The sequence below is a fragment of the Crocodylus siamensis genome, chromosome 6, assembly GCF_052110815.1.
Source record: "Crocodylus siamensis isolate JL-2025a chromosome 6, ASM5211081v1, whole genome shotgun sequence".
NCBI lineage: Eukaryota > Metazoa > Chordata > Crocodylia > Crocodylidae > Crocodylus > Crocodylus siamensis.
Window position 1 is genome coordinate 77,118,530 of NC_143400.1, and position 15,212 is coordinate 77,133,741.

Here is a 15,212-nt window from a genome sequence, read left to right on the forward strand (position 1 = left end):
TTCAGCTTGCAGGACATGCTCAGCATACTAAAGAAATGGGCCTTTAAAGGGGTTGCAGGTGCTAGATAGAATTTATCTGCTTTAATTAGTAGTCTGAGAAAATCAATAAAATACACCAGGTAATTGTATAAAGTACTTTATTTGATTTTTTATTAAGAAATATATGAAATATATGGAAGATTTATACCTGCCACATAATGATTTACAAAACAAAATATTTAAATCAGATAAAAATTCACAGAATGTATAAAAACATTTTAGTGTTAACATCTGAAAGATAAATATTATATATAATTACTTTAACGTCTTTCAGCTACCAGTAATCCATTAACATCCCAATATTGCAAAGGAATCATGCAGACAAACCACGGTATATGCATGTAACAGGAAAAAAAGAAGAGTATACTTTGATGAAATAGCATATGTGTAACACCACTAAAATTTTAACCAAGTGAGCTGGACAGCATACAAACATGAACTGTTATTCTTCAGCTAAATAGATAGGATATTCTACTTCAAAATGAAGCTCTGAACACTATGGCTAATTGCATATTCGGTATTTTCAGAAAACACATATTTTGTTAAAATTTAGAAGACCTTCCATGCTATATTAAATGTGAGATGATTTTTCCATGATAATCTTTTTCCCAAAAGCTACCCAACAACATAATATATAATTGCAAGCAACTAATTTGAAATAATAAATTATATGTATTATCTGAAAATACTTCAACACTGGGACAGTCTTCTCATGGTTTAATACATTTAACTGCAAATGAAATATTCCTTTTTTTTGGTTTACAAATATAGCCTTGCATTTTTCACATAGCTGGGCAAGTACCTGAGCCCTGCAGCTGCTGGCAAATCAGACAAGCTTATTTAGGAGCTTAAACATATACATCACGGTATAACTCCAGGTATCCAAAGACTAAATACGGTTACTCCAAAGCTATGAAAAGCTGAAAGATTAAGACAAGGACCAGCCCCATTCTCTTTCCTTGCTCACACAGTTCCACAGATTTCAGTGGATAAGGGAAGCAGGAGGGGCACTGACAACACATCGGTGAGAAATTCTGCACATTGTCCAAAAGCAAAACTGCCAATTCCTTCTCTCACTCTGTGGATAATGTTAATTCTTACTTATACTTTTTAATACACAGATGTAACTAATGTCTGATAAAACAACTAACTAATGTGATCAGTATGGCACTTAGTGCTGAACAGTCACGCTGGTCCTGACCGGTGGAGTGCTTGCTGCTCGTTCTCTCTCTTTAGCAATTTCCATCTCTATTTTGGCCTTGATTTTATCCCAATCAACTTCCAGCTGTAAGAATAGGAAAGACAGTAGCTGCATGTTATTAGAAGTCTACTAATTTTCACATTCACATTTTATTAGAAGTCTACTAATGAAGAACATGAGTGTTTTAAGGTACAAGTTACAAAACAATTTGCTCACTCTTTACATAAGCCCCCTCTTGATGCACACAAATAGCTACAGTTAATACTAATGGAAGCTATGTGTGTAGATTACCTGGAGGGGCCTATGCCACATGTTCTGATAAAGAGTATGATCTCTCAGGTTCCCATTTTTGACATTAAACAGAGTTGAAACTTTGCAACAACAAATATCATATGTAGGAAGAAAATACTGATACAAGGAAACAAATTTAGATGAGCCCACTGGCCTTCTTCCAACTTAAAAACAAATGAAATCTATTTGTCACATCACTCAGAATTGAACCATTCATTAATGGTACATTAAGCAACTTCCCTCTCCTATACCAATAGTCCATCAAGCAAATTGATGGTATCTACATTAGTCATTTGATGGAAAAATAAGATTGCCACTTGATACTTGTTTTTTGTATTGACAAATGTTTCAGCTATGGCTTGGCACTTTTCCACCTGCTGAAAAACATCATATGTGACAGTACCCTGTTTCAGTGAAACTATGAATGCTAGACAGATGAAAAGGATTCAGATTGGCTCCCAGGTAGGTATGTCTCATTCTCATAGTCAAACACTGTTGGCATGCTGTTCATTTTTGACTGTAATACAGCTACATTGTCCAAACCAGCATCTTATCTCATTCTTTTGTTTTTTCTGCTAGCAGATTTCTTATTTCAGGCCAGGATTGATATGCATTAATAGCTGAACTCATGCACACTGGTGACTGTCACATTTAGAGAAAAAATCAGTGTTGGAGTGTTCTAGTCATGACAGTCCTGGAAATGTCTGAGACACAAGGACTTTTTATGATATCTTCTATAGGACCAACTGTATAGCTGGGAGAGCTACTGGACAAGCTTTCAAGCATGAAATGCCCGTCCTCACATGTAAGAAAGAGGGAGATGCAGGCTGAGCTAAGTATCAGAGAAAATCCTTTCTTGCAATAGTCTGCTTGGAGGGATGGAGAAGACCTGTGAATTGGGAGTGACAAGGTGTTATGAAGAACCATTATAAGATTAAAAGTGCAGTGCAATTGCTTATTCTACTGCTTTCCTGACAACCCAGTCTATGCAGCTAATTCAAGGCACTTCCCTTGCCCTACTGCACTGCTCCCAGTCCCAGGCAGAAGAAGGAAACGATGCAGAAATCAAAACATATTTTAGACTGATTATGAGGATAAGTTACCCAAGAAGTATTACAAACAAATTGCCCCTAATTCAATGGCAATCTTACTTCAACTTAACTCAGCTACATAGCCAAAAAAATAAACAACCTACTTATTCTCAACCCTCCTAGAGCCATTCAGTTTCACACCACTTGACACAGGTAATTTTTTTCAAATTATCTATATTTTTATATTGTCGCACATGACTGGAACATCAGAATGCCATTATGATAAAAGTAATACTAACTGATGCCTAGTAGTCATAATGCTGGCCCACAATGGACTGCACCCTCAATACTCCTATTTCAAAAAATGAATACCTCTAAATCAAATCAGCGTAATGAATTTTGGTAGTGGTATTCCAATACTGGCCACTTGTGTTTCTCACTGTATTCATAATTCAGCAGCCCAACTGTTATGTACTCCTGATTAATATTACCACTGTGCATCCAATACATGCAGTGTGGTACATACAGTCGCACGTAACGTTTTGGTCTATAGATATGATTCACATTCAAATCTTGCAGTGCACATGACATTTTTTTTGGTTGCTCAACAACTTTTCATGGTTACTCTTCTGGGCTTGAACCCCAGCAGAACCTAAAATAAAGGTTATTCAGCTGTAACTGGAGGTCTTAGAGATGTAAGGACCTGCACCTAACACAGGAGGTATGCAGTCCCACTAGGGGATATACCTTACTTGACTTGGTCCTGGCCACAGGGGAAGACTTGGTGAGAGATCTGCAAGTACAAGGTAACCTAGGAGATAGCGACCACCTGTTGATAGGATTCACTATGCGTCGTAAGGTGGGAAAGATAACTAGTAGGGCAGAAGTGCCAGAACTTCTGGAAGGCCAACTTCAACAAGCTCAGGAGATTAGTTAGAGTAGGACTGAGGGGTAATAACATCGGGTGACATGGGAGTCCAGGAAGGGTGAGAGTTCCTCAAGGGACTGCTCCTGCGGGCACAGAGGGCTACCAACCCAGTACATATAAAGGGAGGCAAAAGAGCCAAGAAACCCTCTTGGCGGAGCATGGAAATCCAGGAGAGCCTACAGGGGAAAAGAGAGGCTTACAGGTGATGGAAGCAGCAGACAGCCACCAAGGAGGAGTATATGTGCTTGGCTCATGCTTGCAGGGAAACAGTGAGGAAGGCCAAAGCAGAAACAGAACTTAGGCTGGCAACAAAGATTAAGGGTAACAAAAAGTCCTTCTTTAAGTGCGTAGGGAGCAGGAAGAAGGTGCAGGGTAACATAGGGCCACTACAGGATGGACTAGGGCAATTTGTAACAGATAGGATGGACAAAGCTGAGCTCTTAAACAGTTTCTTTGCATCTGTGTTCCTGGTTATGGATACAAACACACCTCCCAACCAGACTTTAGTCTGGCTTGAGAAAGATACCAATCCACCAAGAGTCAGTGCTGACTTGGTGAAGGGGCACTTGGAGGGGTTGGAAGTATTTAAGTTGGCAGGCCCTGATGATCTTCACCCAAGGGTACTAAAGGAATTGGCCAGTGTCATAGCGAAACCACTGGTGCAACTATTTGAGCATTCATGGAACTCAGGACAGGTCCTAGAAGACTGGAAAAGGGAAAATGTGGTCACTATTTTGAAGAAGGGGAGGAAGGAGGACCGTGGTAACTATGGGCCAGTTAACCTCACCTTATTCTTGGCAAGACCTTAGAAAAAATCATTAAGGATCATATTTGTGGGGGGCCAGCAGGTAATAATATGTTAAGGGGCACCCAGCATGGGTTATTAGCAGGCAGATCTTGCCTGACTAACCTGGTCTCTTTTTATGACTAGGTCACAAAGTGCTCAGATGCAGGAGTAGAGGTAGATGTTATTTATTTGGATTTTAAAAAAGGCTTTCGACAGTGTCACACCCAATTCTTACAAGTAAACTAAGTAGCTGTGACATGGATTTTTTCACAGTCAGGTGGGTGGAAAACTGGCTTATGGGACGCAGACAGAGAGTGGTGGTGGATGGGTCGGTTTCTAACTGGAGAGACATGGGCAGTGGTGTCCCCCAAGGCCCTGTCCTTGGACCAGTACTGTTCAATATCTTCATCAGTAATTTGGATGAGGGTGTAGAAAGCACCCTGTCCAAATTCACAGATGACACCAAACTATGTTGTAGAGTAAACACACTAGAGGGTAGGGAGCAAATTCAGGTGGATTTGGACAGACTGGGCAAGTGGGTGGATTAGAATAGGATGGAATTTAACAAAGATAAGTGCAAAGTGCTACACCTGGGGAGAAAGAATCACCAGTACACCTATAGACTGTAGAAACCTATAGACCTATAGAAAATACCATTCTAAGTAGCACAGCAGTGGAAAGGGATCTTGGAGTCATAGTCGATGCAAAAATGAACAGAGTGACAAGGTAGTAAGGCTAACTGCACGCTGTCTTGCATCAGTAGGTGCATCACGAACAGGTCTAGGGAGGTGATACTTCCCCTCTATGCGGCATTGGTGAGGCTGCAACTGGAGTACTGAGTCCAGTTTTGGGTGCCACACTTCAAGAGGGATATGGATATGAAAGGGTTCGGTGGAGGGCTACTCGTATGGTTGAAGGCCTGTGGGTAAGATCCTATGATGACAGATTGAGGGACCTGAATCTCTTCAGTCTCCGCAAGAGAAGGCTGAGAGGTGATTTTGTTGCTGTCTACAAACTCATCGGGGTGGGGTCAGCAGGGAATAGGGGGTACTCTGTTTACCAGGATCCCCCTTCGGGGTTACTAGAAACAATGACCATAAACTGAAAGAGAGTAGATTTAGATTGGACATCCGGAAAAAATTCTTTATGGTAAGGATTGCCAAAGTATGGAATAGACTTCCAAGGGAGGTGGTGCTTTCTCCTACCTTGGAGGTGTTCAAAAGGAGATTAGACAAGCATCTGGCTGGAGTTATTTGACCTCAATGCTCTTTGCTACCCAGAGCAGGGGGTCAGACTCGATGATATAATAGGTCCCTCCTGAACCTAGAAATTTATGAAATCTATGTACTATGTATATTTACACTCCTGGAATGCGTCAGTAGAACGTTTGATATGCTCCCTAACCTCTTTTCTCTATTCCTGACCTGCTCCCTGACCCTCTTTTCTCTATTCCTGAATATTTTGAGGGTGAAGTTCAGCTACAGTTCCCACCACTTCTGCCTGCAAGTCTGAGATTATAATTAGAACTCTTAGGAACATAGGAAGGTGAGCAGCAAGCATGAATACACAAAGTACATCTTAAAGAACACTACTTACAAGTGTCTTCTGCATATTCCAACTCTTGGGGTATTTTAATAAACAATACTTCCCTTCAAGAAAAAAAGGACCAAAGTATTACTTAGCCAAATTAAACCTCAGACGTAGATACAGTCCAAGAACTAGTTTTATAAACACCTCTATGGAGCTCTACATTGCAATCCTGCAGATTATTCTAAGTGGAATGGGTGCCTGAAAGATATCATCAATATGACTAGGAATGCATCAGAGCACAAGATAGTACATAAAAAACTGAGGTTGCAGAATCAGAGAAGTAAGGCTGAAAGGGATCTCCATAGGTCATCTAGCCTAACCCCCCACCTGAGGAAGGATCATCCTTATCCAAAACATCCTATACAAATCATTACCTAAACTATCAGGCAAACTACACAATCAGCCCTGACACAACTACAAGATATAACACCTGAACCTGCCACATGTAAAGCAGGGGGACCACAGCAGCCAATGTCCTGCTGATGCAGAGGTCGTTAAAACACACTCAGGAGATCCAAGGAAGAGGACCACACACCCCCACTACAAAGGAAGGCAAAAACCACCACAGTCCGTACTGATTTCACCATGGGGTAAAATTATTTCCTGACCCCAAATACGGCGATCAATCTGGCCCTGAGCAGAGGGGCAAGACCCTCTAGCCAGGAACCTCTTGTTTTAAGTCAGAGCAGGAGTGTGGGCACAACCTGCTGATAAGGTCCATTAATCTGAGAAAGAATATCACTCTTTGATATGGGACCTGGCAGTGGCTTTCTGACAGAAAAGCTGTACCATTCTGCAAGCCAAACTGCCCCTACAAAAGGAATCTTTTCTTGGGTAGTAAGACTGACCTTTTCTAGCCGTGCAACAAGCTGTTCCTCTAGGTATGAATTTTGCAAATACAGCCATCTTTGTCTAAAGACATTATTTTTAGTATGCCAATACATTATGGTAACTGAACAGGTTTTGGCACAAAATGTGCAAATTAGATTTTTGCTTGGAACTTCCTAAGCTTCTCAGAACTAAGTCTGGGGGTGTTAACTTCTCCTCACAGAGTTTATGACTATCATGGTGGGCTTGATTCTCAATAGATTCAAAAGTTCAGAATCATGTTTAGTTATAAGAGGTTTCTTAGTGCTTGGAACTTAAAGCCATCTGTTTCAGTGGTCTCTTCTCTCTTCCCCCCAGGTCTATGCGCACTCATCCACAAGATGTACTGGATTAGGAGGCCTTGACTGCTAGAACCTCTTGCAGCAGTAGTGTGTGGAATCTGTTCTATTGCTCTTTCTGCCTTCTTGAAGTGGAAGTACAACAGACTGAATTATCTTGAAGAGAGGTGAACCTCCCAGCCAGCTAGGTATCTTACACTTACTTGCTTGCTTGCTTATTTTTTAAATTAATACATCACCCTTAAATGCCAAAAGCTAATTACCATAGAAAGCTAAGCACACTAATAAAATGGCACTATCCAAACGAAGGACCTGGAGTCAAGAGCCTGGACCTGATATGCGATCCATTGGACACAGTAGTTGGAAGGAACTGAAGTGGTCAGGTGATCTGAACCCCATTTATAACTTCACACTCAGGACATTCGGGAGCAGTCAGGAAGTGGCAGGAGGGGTCAGGAACACAGTCCAAAGAACACTGCTATTAAAAGGTCCCACTATTACAGTTTGTACCATTGGTACATCCCAGATGTAAAAATATGCTGAAGATACATGAAGATGCCTGCTTCTAGCACATGATCAAAATCGTTCCTTCTTAGCCTTTAAGAACATACAAAATGCTAATCAACCAACCAACTGAGGTTAATATCTTTGTTTTCAACTAACCTGATCTACCATAATTCTGAATAGGAATTATAGGGATTCTATAAAATTGTATACCTATGAAATCTATTTTAGTAATGTATTTATCATATAGAATGTAACAATTCAAGACTGGTTGTTATTTTTTTGTCTGGATACCCTTAGAGATTAATCACTGTTAATATCTGTACAATAATCACCAAACTCAGGACCAACTCCCTGTTCATTCCTGCATTTGCACAGTCCCTGCAAGTTTCAAAATTTGCACGCACACATTTTAGGTCCTCTACTAAATATTGTCCACAAATGTTACCAGTTATGAATTAAACTATTAATCTATACCCAAAGTCAGATACATCAATGTGTAACAACAAAGATTTGGCTCTACACTGAATTGAAAGACATAAATGTGTACACACTTTTTCTTATGTGCACAATTTTATGACTACAAAAAGTAAGCTGACCTTCTGAAAATGTAGGATAAATTCCCCAGAGAATACTTACACCTTCAGCATACTGTAAAAATTGTTTATTAGTTTCTTTTTTACCAAAATCTTCCAGGAACTTCTGTCGATAAGCCAGAACTGTATCAACATGTGTCTTGTGTTTTACCGCTAGTTCTAGTGCCCTAAAATCAAACAAAAATGGGCTTGTCATATCGTATCAACACACAGGCATAGCTATATTCTCTCTGGCTTTCTAAAAATATATGATTTACAGTGATAGACAGATCTTGCTGATGCAAAGTGCCAAGCATTTTTGCATTAGTATTAATAAAAGGTGGTGGAAAGTAGCCAACTTCTCTGAAATGGACAGTGTATTTTATGTTGCTCATTATGACAACTAACATTTTATTTCTGTACATTTTCTAAGCCTATTATGGACACATGACAACAGGAAACTTTATTAAAAACAGAAAATGAAAAAAAAAATCTCTATAAGAGTCAATAATTAATTAATTAATTATTGCTGTGAATAAAAAAGAATCTCTTGGCTCTTGAATAGTATCACCATACATATTCATAGCATATACAAGTCAGCACTTTTAAAGATATGAAGATGGGAAGGCTCAGCAACTGCAACAATAAATCATAAATCTGGGCATAATTTCTAAGTGATATAAAAATAATTGTAAAAGCTTAGAAATGGGTAGTTCAAACATTTGTCCAGGTGAGATATTTTTGGCAACACTACCAATATCAGACTGATAATGTGCTTGCCAGATAAAAAAAATCTGATTAGTTGAGTGGGATAGAATACTTATGAATATTTATACTATATTCATTGTGATAATATTTTCTAAATTACTATAAGATATGCAAATGAAATTCTGAACATACCAACTTACCAACATACTACAATTGCTTATTTTTTCCTAGAAAGTACATTTACAAATTCAGATTGAAAAGTGATTTAAAAGTCCCTTGTTCTACCTTCTGTTATGTATCTTATTTACCCAAATTCCAGATGACTTCAAATTTAAGATGGCCCTCCAATAATTAGATTCTATACATGGAAAATTATAAATTTATTATGAGTTTCCATGCATAGAATATTATTATTAGAGGATCACCTTACATTCATAACCCCCACCCTCCACTGCTATGGTAGGAAAAGCAGCCAGACCTCTGCCTGCCCTTTTCCTACCTGCCTGGGTCCAGCTCCATGCTTGTGCCTGCTCCTTCACCACTTATCCCTGCCACATGTCCTACTCCCTTCTCCCCCACCCCTTGGCTCCCCATGCCTATTCCTGACTCCCTGTTGCCTGTCTGCCTGCAATGCTTGCCCCTCTCACACCCTGACCCCCTGCCACTTACTTCTGCAGTGGGCACAGCTCCAGATCCAGCTCCAGGCAGGTAGAGGCTGAAGCAAGAGCTGAAGGTAAGTGGCAGCAGTGGGCAGGAAGACTACAAGCAACCAAATGGGTGGGCAGGCTGCACACAGTCTTCCCCATACACCCTCAGCTAGAAGCAGGAGCTTTTTGTGGTGACAGGAGAAGTTGGAAACTTTCCCTACTCCTGTGGGCTTTTTGTTCTCACCATGAGACAATTAGAATGAGAACAAAACCCTCTAGAGACTCTTTGTCTTTTGATAGCAGCACCAGTTTTTAAAGGGTTTGCTGAACATGTAAACCTCAAACACTCCTGCGATGAGATTTACACCCTTGAGCAAACATGAGAAATTGTTTGATTTTTTAAGAACAAAAATTCTTAACTCATATTTTCTCTCCCAATGACATAATACCAGCTAGTGAAGCCATATACCTGCTTTAAGCAAGATATTTCAAAACATCTTTAATTTTTGGAGACCCACATAAATCATAAATTTTTGCTGATGACTCATTTTTTCCCTCTCTATTTATGAAAACGTTAAAATGCCTTTCAAAAGCGTCTCTGAGGGTACTGTAGATAGTTACAGTATGAAGGGGCAGAAACACTGGCATAGTCCCTTAACTACAGAAATAATACTTACTTTAAAAACAAGAAATCTAATGTTATAATAATGTATTTCTTTACTGAACAATTGATATATGATTTAATTCAAGATCTTGGCAACTATAGAGAAAAAATATTAATTTTTTAAATATTTAAAATGTCACCTCAGTAAGATTATTAACACTAACAGCAGCAGTATGTTGAGAGAAATACTACCTATTCCAGTTGTAAAGATTAATGTTGACTTGAATAGCTTGATAAATAAGACCAGCTTGTAGAAGCAAGGTTTCAGCATCTTGTATATTTCCACTGAACATCAGTATATGAGCCATCCTTGATTCTTTTGATGGAAGATCTTTGATTGAATTGATGTACTGAACTTTGTCAATCTGTTACAAAGAAGTGTGACAGTTTAATGAAATAAACTAACTAAATCTGCACTGCAATCAGTTAGCTAAGAATAGTTAAACCCCAACTACTTACCTCACCAATTGCTGCATAGGCTATTTCTGCTGTTGTCATGTCCTTGTTAGCAACTGCCATTGCAGCTAAACATGCCCACATTGTTTGATCCTAAAATTAAAACAAAATAAAAGCCCTAAAATTTCTTAAATTCTATATTATAATGAAACACAGTTCTCTCAAAGAGTTCAGGGAGGATGTTTGTTCACCTGGTGAAAATTATGCATGGGTACATAACTGTGAAAGTTTTCTCAGTTCCCTACACACTAGTTCTGGATATCTCACTAGTATAATCATTACATTATTTCTCAGTTACTAACCAATACAAAAATTTCTATGCTGTAGTGAGCTTATACTGATTTACAGCCAACTACGGAGCATAGTTTTGCATAATTGTATGCCTATGTCTCTGTAAATAACAAATATGAAAATCTCTCAACTCTTGTTGTTATATCTCATATTTAAAAGAAACAGAAATACCCAAGAAGAAGTTGCAGTTGTTTTAAATCTTAATTAAAATAGATTTGTTAACACAATTTTAAAATGCATTGTTTACCATAGTGTGGACAGGCCCTTATAAGCAATATGAAAATCCTACCTACTTAAAATACGGTAAACACATATGCTAGGTATATCCAAACTACTCTCTTTAGATCACTGATACTTTGGCATGTAACTATATAAATGAGTCATGCTGAGTTCACTAGGGTGCATAAAGCTAATCCTCCTACCTGCAAGACTTGGGCCTTACATTGTTCCTAAATCATTTCTTTATTATTAACTTAAACAAGAACAAATTTAAATGTCTGTCTGTGCTTGTATCAGAATTTCTCTCTTTCTTGGAATTTCCCCGGCAAGACTGCCCTAAATGTCTCTTCACTCAGAAAATGCTCAAACTTATGCCTCCGATCAACTTTTGAAATGCAATGTAAATAAAACTGTATTATTCCTGACAGGTTTGTAGGCAGGCAGGAGCAGGTAAGGAAAGATGATGAAAGGGAGCAGGAAGGTAAGAAAAGACAGACAGAAAGGGGATGAAAAAAGCTCTGAAGCTTTTAAACAATTTCTCTTTTAATCAGTCCTAATGCTTAACCACACCTAAACTCACTGGACATGTACAGTGCAAAGACAGTAAACAGCTGCAAGAAATTATGACTATCAAAAGCCTATATGATTAAGAAACTATAATTACATGAAAAGAGATTTTAGAAAATGTAAATATATAGGGAAAGAATATTTTAAAATTTACCACTTATAATAAATGGCTTATATATGCTCATGATTTAGACTGATTTTAAAAAATTTCAAGAGAACGGCAGATGTAAGAAGGGGTGCACTGAAATTACACAGTCATTTAATTAAGCACTGCATTTAAAATTATAACCATCAAATATTGGAAAAAAACCTCAGTATAAATACCAAAGCAAATGGTGACTTAAAGTTTTAAAAAATTTATATATATATATCTATATATATAGATATATATATAGATATCTAACCCTCTATATCTATCTATATATAGATATCTATCTATATCTAACATTTATTGGCCTATTTATTTATCCAAATACAGTAAAAGCTTTGTTATCTGGCACCCAAGCCGCTCAGTGAGTGGCCCAAACAGGCATCTTTGCCTGTTCAGGCCGCTGCTTCTCCTGCCCCTCCCGCAGCATTGCCACCCCTCCCTTTGGGCCCTGAGGGACAGGGAGGTGAGCCCCGTGCAGCCTGCAGTGCCCTTTACCTTACAAGCTGGCATGCTGGTTAACAGAACATGCCGGCTTGTAAGGTGCCGGTTTATGGAGCTTTTACTGTACTACAGAAACACAGGAAAATCTGATTAATTCATCACTCCAAATGGATAGGTAATGATGACTGATTATCCATAAGTGACCAATGTTGTGTAGTTAGCTATTTTGCAGTTAGCCAAGAACAAAGTCCTGCACTTGGAACAGAATAGTTGTATGCTCAAATATGGACTGGGGAATGACTGGCTAGGCTGTAGTACTGCAGAGAAGGACCAGGGGGTTACAGTATTCTATAAGTTGAATATGAGTCAAGAGTGTGCTCTTCTTGCCAGAAAAAAGGTCAAAAGTATACTGGGTTGTATTAACATAAATGTTACTTGGAAATCAAGGGAAATGACTCTTCCACCTTATTTGGCACTGGTGAAACCTCACTTAGGAATCCTGTGTCCAGTTTTGGGTCCTACATTTCAAGAAGGCTGTGGACAGTTTGTATCCAGCACAGAGCGGCACAAATTATTATGGGCTTGGGATGCAAGACTTATGAGGAAAGGCTGGAAAAAATATGGTTATTTAACTTGAAGAAGAAAAGAATGAGTGGGGATTTGAAAACAGTCTTCAAATACTTCAGAGGTTCTATTACAGTGAGAATGGAGATGGGCTTTTTTTTGTGGGAATAGAAGACAGAACCAAGAATAATGGCCTAGAGAAAATTCAGGTTAGAGATTAGGAAGAATTTTCTGACTGTGAGGGTGGCCAAGCACTGGAAAAATCTAGCTAGAGAAGTTGTGGAATCTCTATCACTGGAAATTAGTCAAGAGGATGTGAGACAGAAAATTGGCTGAGATGGCTTTAATCAACAATGATCCTGCCTTCAGTAGAGGGCTGGACTAAATGACTTTGTGATGTCCCTTCCAGCTCCATTTTTCTACAATTCTATGATTTTCAACTTTTCATAGATGTATCTTGCATACTATACTAAGTCATAGGTAACAATAGTATGATTTGACTTTTATAATGCTGAAAACTAGATATACAAAAAATCCAAGTATAAGTTCTACATATTCTGGCTTGCATACGCAAACTGTATGATTACAGAGATAAACAGACACTGTACCATTCCTCACCATAAAATTCCAAGGGCTCACTATGCAAGAATTACATGGTTACAATGAAATAAAATAATCAGTCAAAGCTTTTTGCTTTACAACTTTACATATACCAATTGCCAAAATAGAATTCTACAAAATGTAACAGTAGATTGGCTATGTCTGGTGAGCTAAGAAAAGCTGTAGAACATCAGAGGGTTTGCTTAGCAAGTATCACAGAGAACAAGTAACTAACTATAAACCAACTACTTATCAGGAATAAATTCCATTGCAATTTAGTACATGTACATATTTGGAAATGATTACTTATGCTTTAAAGTATATCATAGAAAGTTAGTGTTGGAAGGACCCTCAGGAGGTCATCTACTCCAACCCTCTGCTCAAAGCAGGACCATCCCCAAAAATATCATCCCAGCCAAGGCTTTGGTCTAGCTGGGTCTAAAAAACCTCCAAGGATGGAGATGCCACAACCTCTCTGGGTAACCTGTACCAGTGCTTTACTACCTTCACAATGAGAAAGTTTTTCCCCATATCTAGCTTAAATGTTCCTTGCTGCAACTTGAGACCATTGCTCCTTGTTCTGTCATCTGCCACCACTAAATGGTTCTCAAACTTTTGTCATTTGTGGAACTCTAAAATATTTTGAATGGAGGTATGGACCCTCTGAATTGTAAGTGTGGGTATACACATACTTTTTATTGATTACATTCATCTTTTGTGGAGCCCTTAGACAGTCTGCAGACCCCCTGGGATTCTGTGGACCACAGGTTGAAGACCATTGGTATATCTCCATCTTTTTGTAACCACCTTTCATGTAGCTGAACGCTGCTATAAAATCCCCTCTCAATCTTCTCTTCTCTAGACTAAACAAGCTCAGGTTCCTCAGCCTCTCCTCATAAGTCATGTGCCTCAGCCCCCTAACCATTTTTGTTGCCCTCCACTGGACTCTTTCCAATTTGTCTACATCCTCTCTGTAGTGAGGGGTCCAGAACTGGACACAGTACTCCAGATCTGGCCTCAACAGTGCTGAATAGAGAGGAATAATCAGTTCCCTTAATTTGCTGGCAATGCTCCTACTAATGCATTCCAATATATCGTTAGCCTTCTTTGCAACAAAGGCAAACCGTTGACTCATATTCACCTTATCATCCACTGTAACCCCAGGTCCTTCTCTGCAGAGCTGCTGCCTAGCCAGTTAGTCCCCAGGCTGCTGTACTTGTGTATGTGATTGTGCAGGACTAAGTGCAGGACTTTGCACTTCTCCTTATTGAACCTCATGAGATTTTTTTTTTTTGGTCCAATCCTCTCTGAATGGTAGCCCTACCCTCTACCACTATTCCCCATAGTTTGGTGTCATCTGAAAACTTGCTGAGGGTGCACTCCATCTCATCTTCCAGGTTGTTGCTGAAGTTACAGAACAAGACAGACCCCAAGACTGACCCCTGGGGCACTTCACTTGATACCAGCTGTCAGCTGCCATCTTCTGAGACCTACAATCCAACCGCATTTCTATTCATTTTACAATCCATTCATTTAATCCATACTTCCTTAACTTCCTTAACTTTCTTACAAGAATGTTGTGGGAGACTGTATCAAAAGCCTTGCTAAAGTCAAAGTATATTGTGTCCACTGCTCTCTCAGCATTCACAAAACCGATCATCATACAAGGCAATTCTTCTTGGTAATCCTTCTGTGACATTTTGGATCCGGGCTCTTGGCAAGCAGTAGAACTCCAGAGACAACAGGTCAGGCCAACAAATGGATGCCTCCATCCCCCAACAGAAGGGAGTCT

The 15,212-nt window shown here is 39.2% G+C and overlaps 2 protein-coding genes across 6 annotated transcripts in view; one reads left to right on the plus strand and one right to left on the minus strand.

Annotated features, from left to right (window-relative positions):
• The window catches only part of C6H3orf80 (chromosome 6 C3orf80 homolog), a 59,104-nt gene that overhangs the window by 40,822 nt on the left and 3,070 nt on the right, over positions 1–15,212 (plus strand). For 2 of the 5 annotated variants that reach the window (XM_090050582.1, XM_090050587.1), the window contains 2 exons: positions 1,884–5,822; positions 7,053–7,221. The gene's annotated coding sequence lies outside the window, so the exon portion shown is untranslated. Of the gene's footprint in view, positions 1–1,883; positions 5,823–7,052; positions 7,222–9,497; positions 9,554–15,212 lie in introns of all 5 variants that reach the window. The other 3 variants (XM_090050583.1, XM_090050584.1, XM_090050585.1) reach the window with 3 other exon arrangements.
• Positions 121–15,212, minus strand: part of IFT80 (intraflagellar transport 80) — a 154,190-nt gene continuing 139,098 nt past the window's right edge. Inside the window, exons 18-21 of the mRNA XM_090050581.1 lie at positions 10,591–10,680; positions 10,324–10,496; positions 8,177–8,300; positions 121–1,324 (exon numbers count right to left, since the gene is read on the minus strand). Coding sequence (XP_089906707.1) covers positions 1,211–1,324; positions 8,177–8,300; positions 10,324–10,496; positions 10,591–10,680 — 501 coding nt within the window. The 3' untranslated portion in view covers positions 121–1,210. The remainder of the gene's footprint in view (positions 1,325–8,176; positions 8,301–10,323; positions 10,497–10,590; positions 10,681–15,212) is intronic.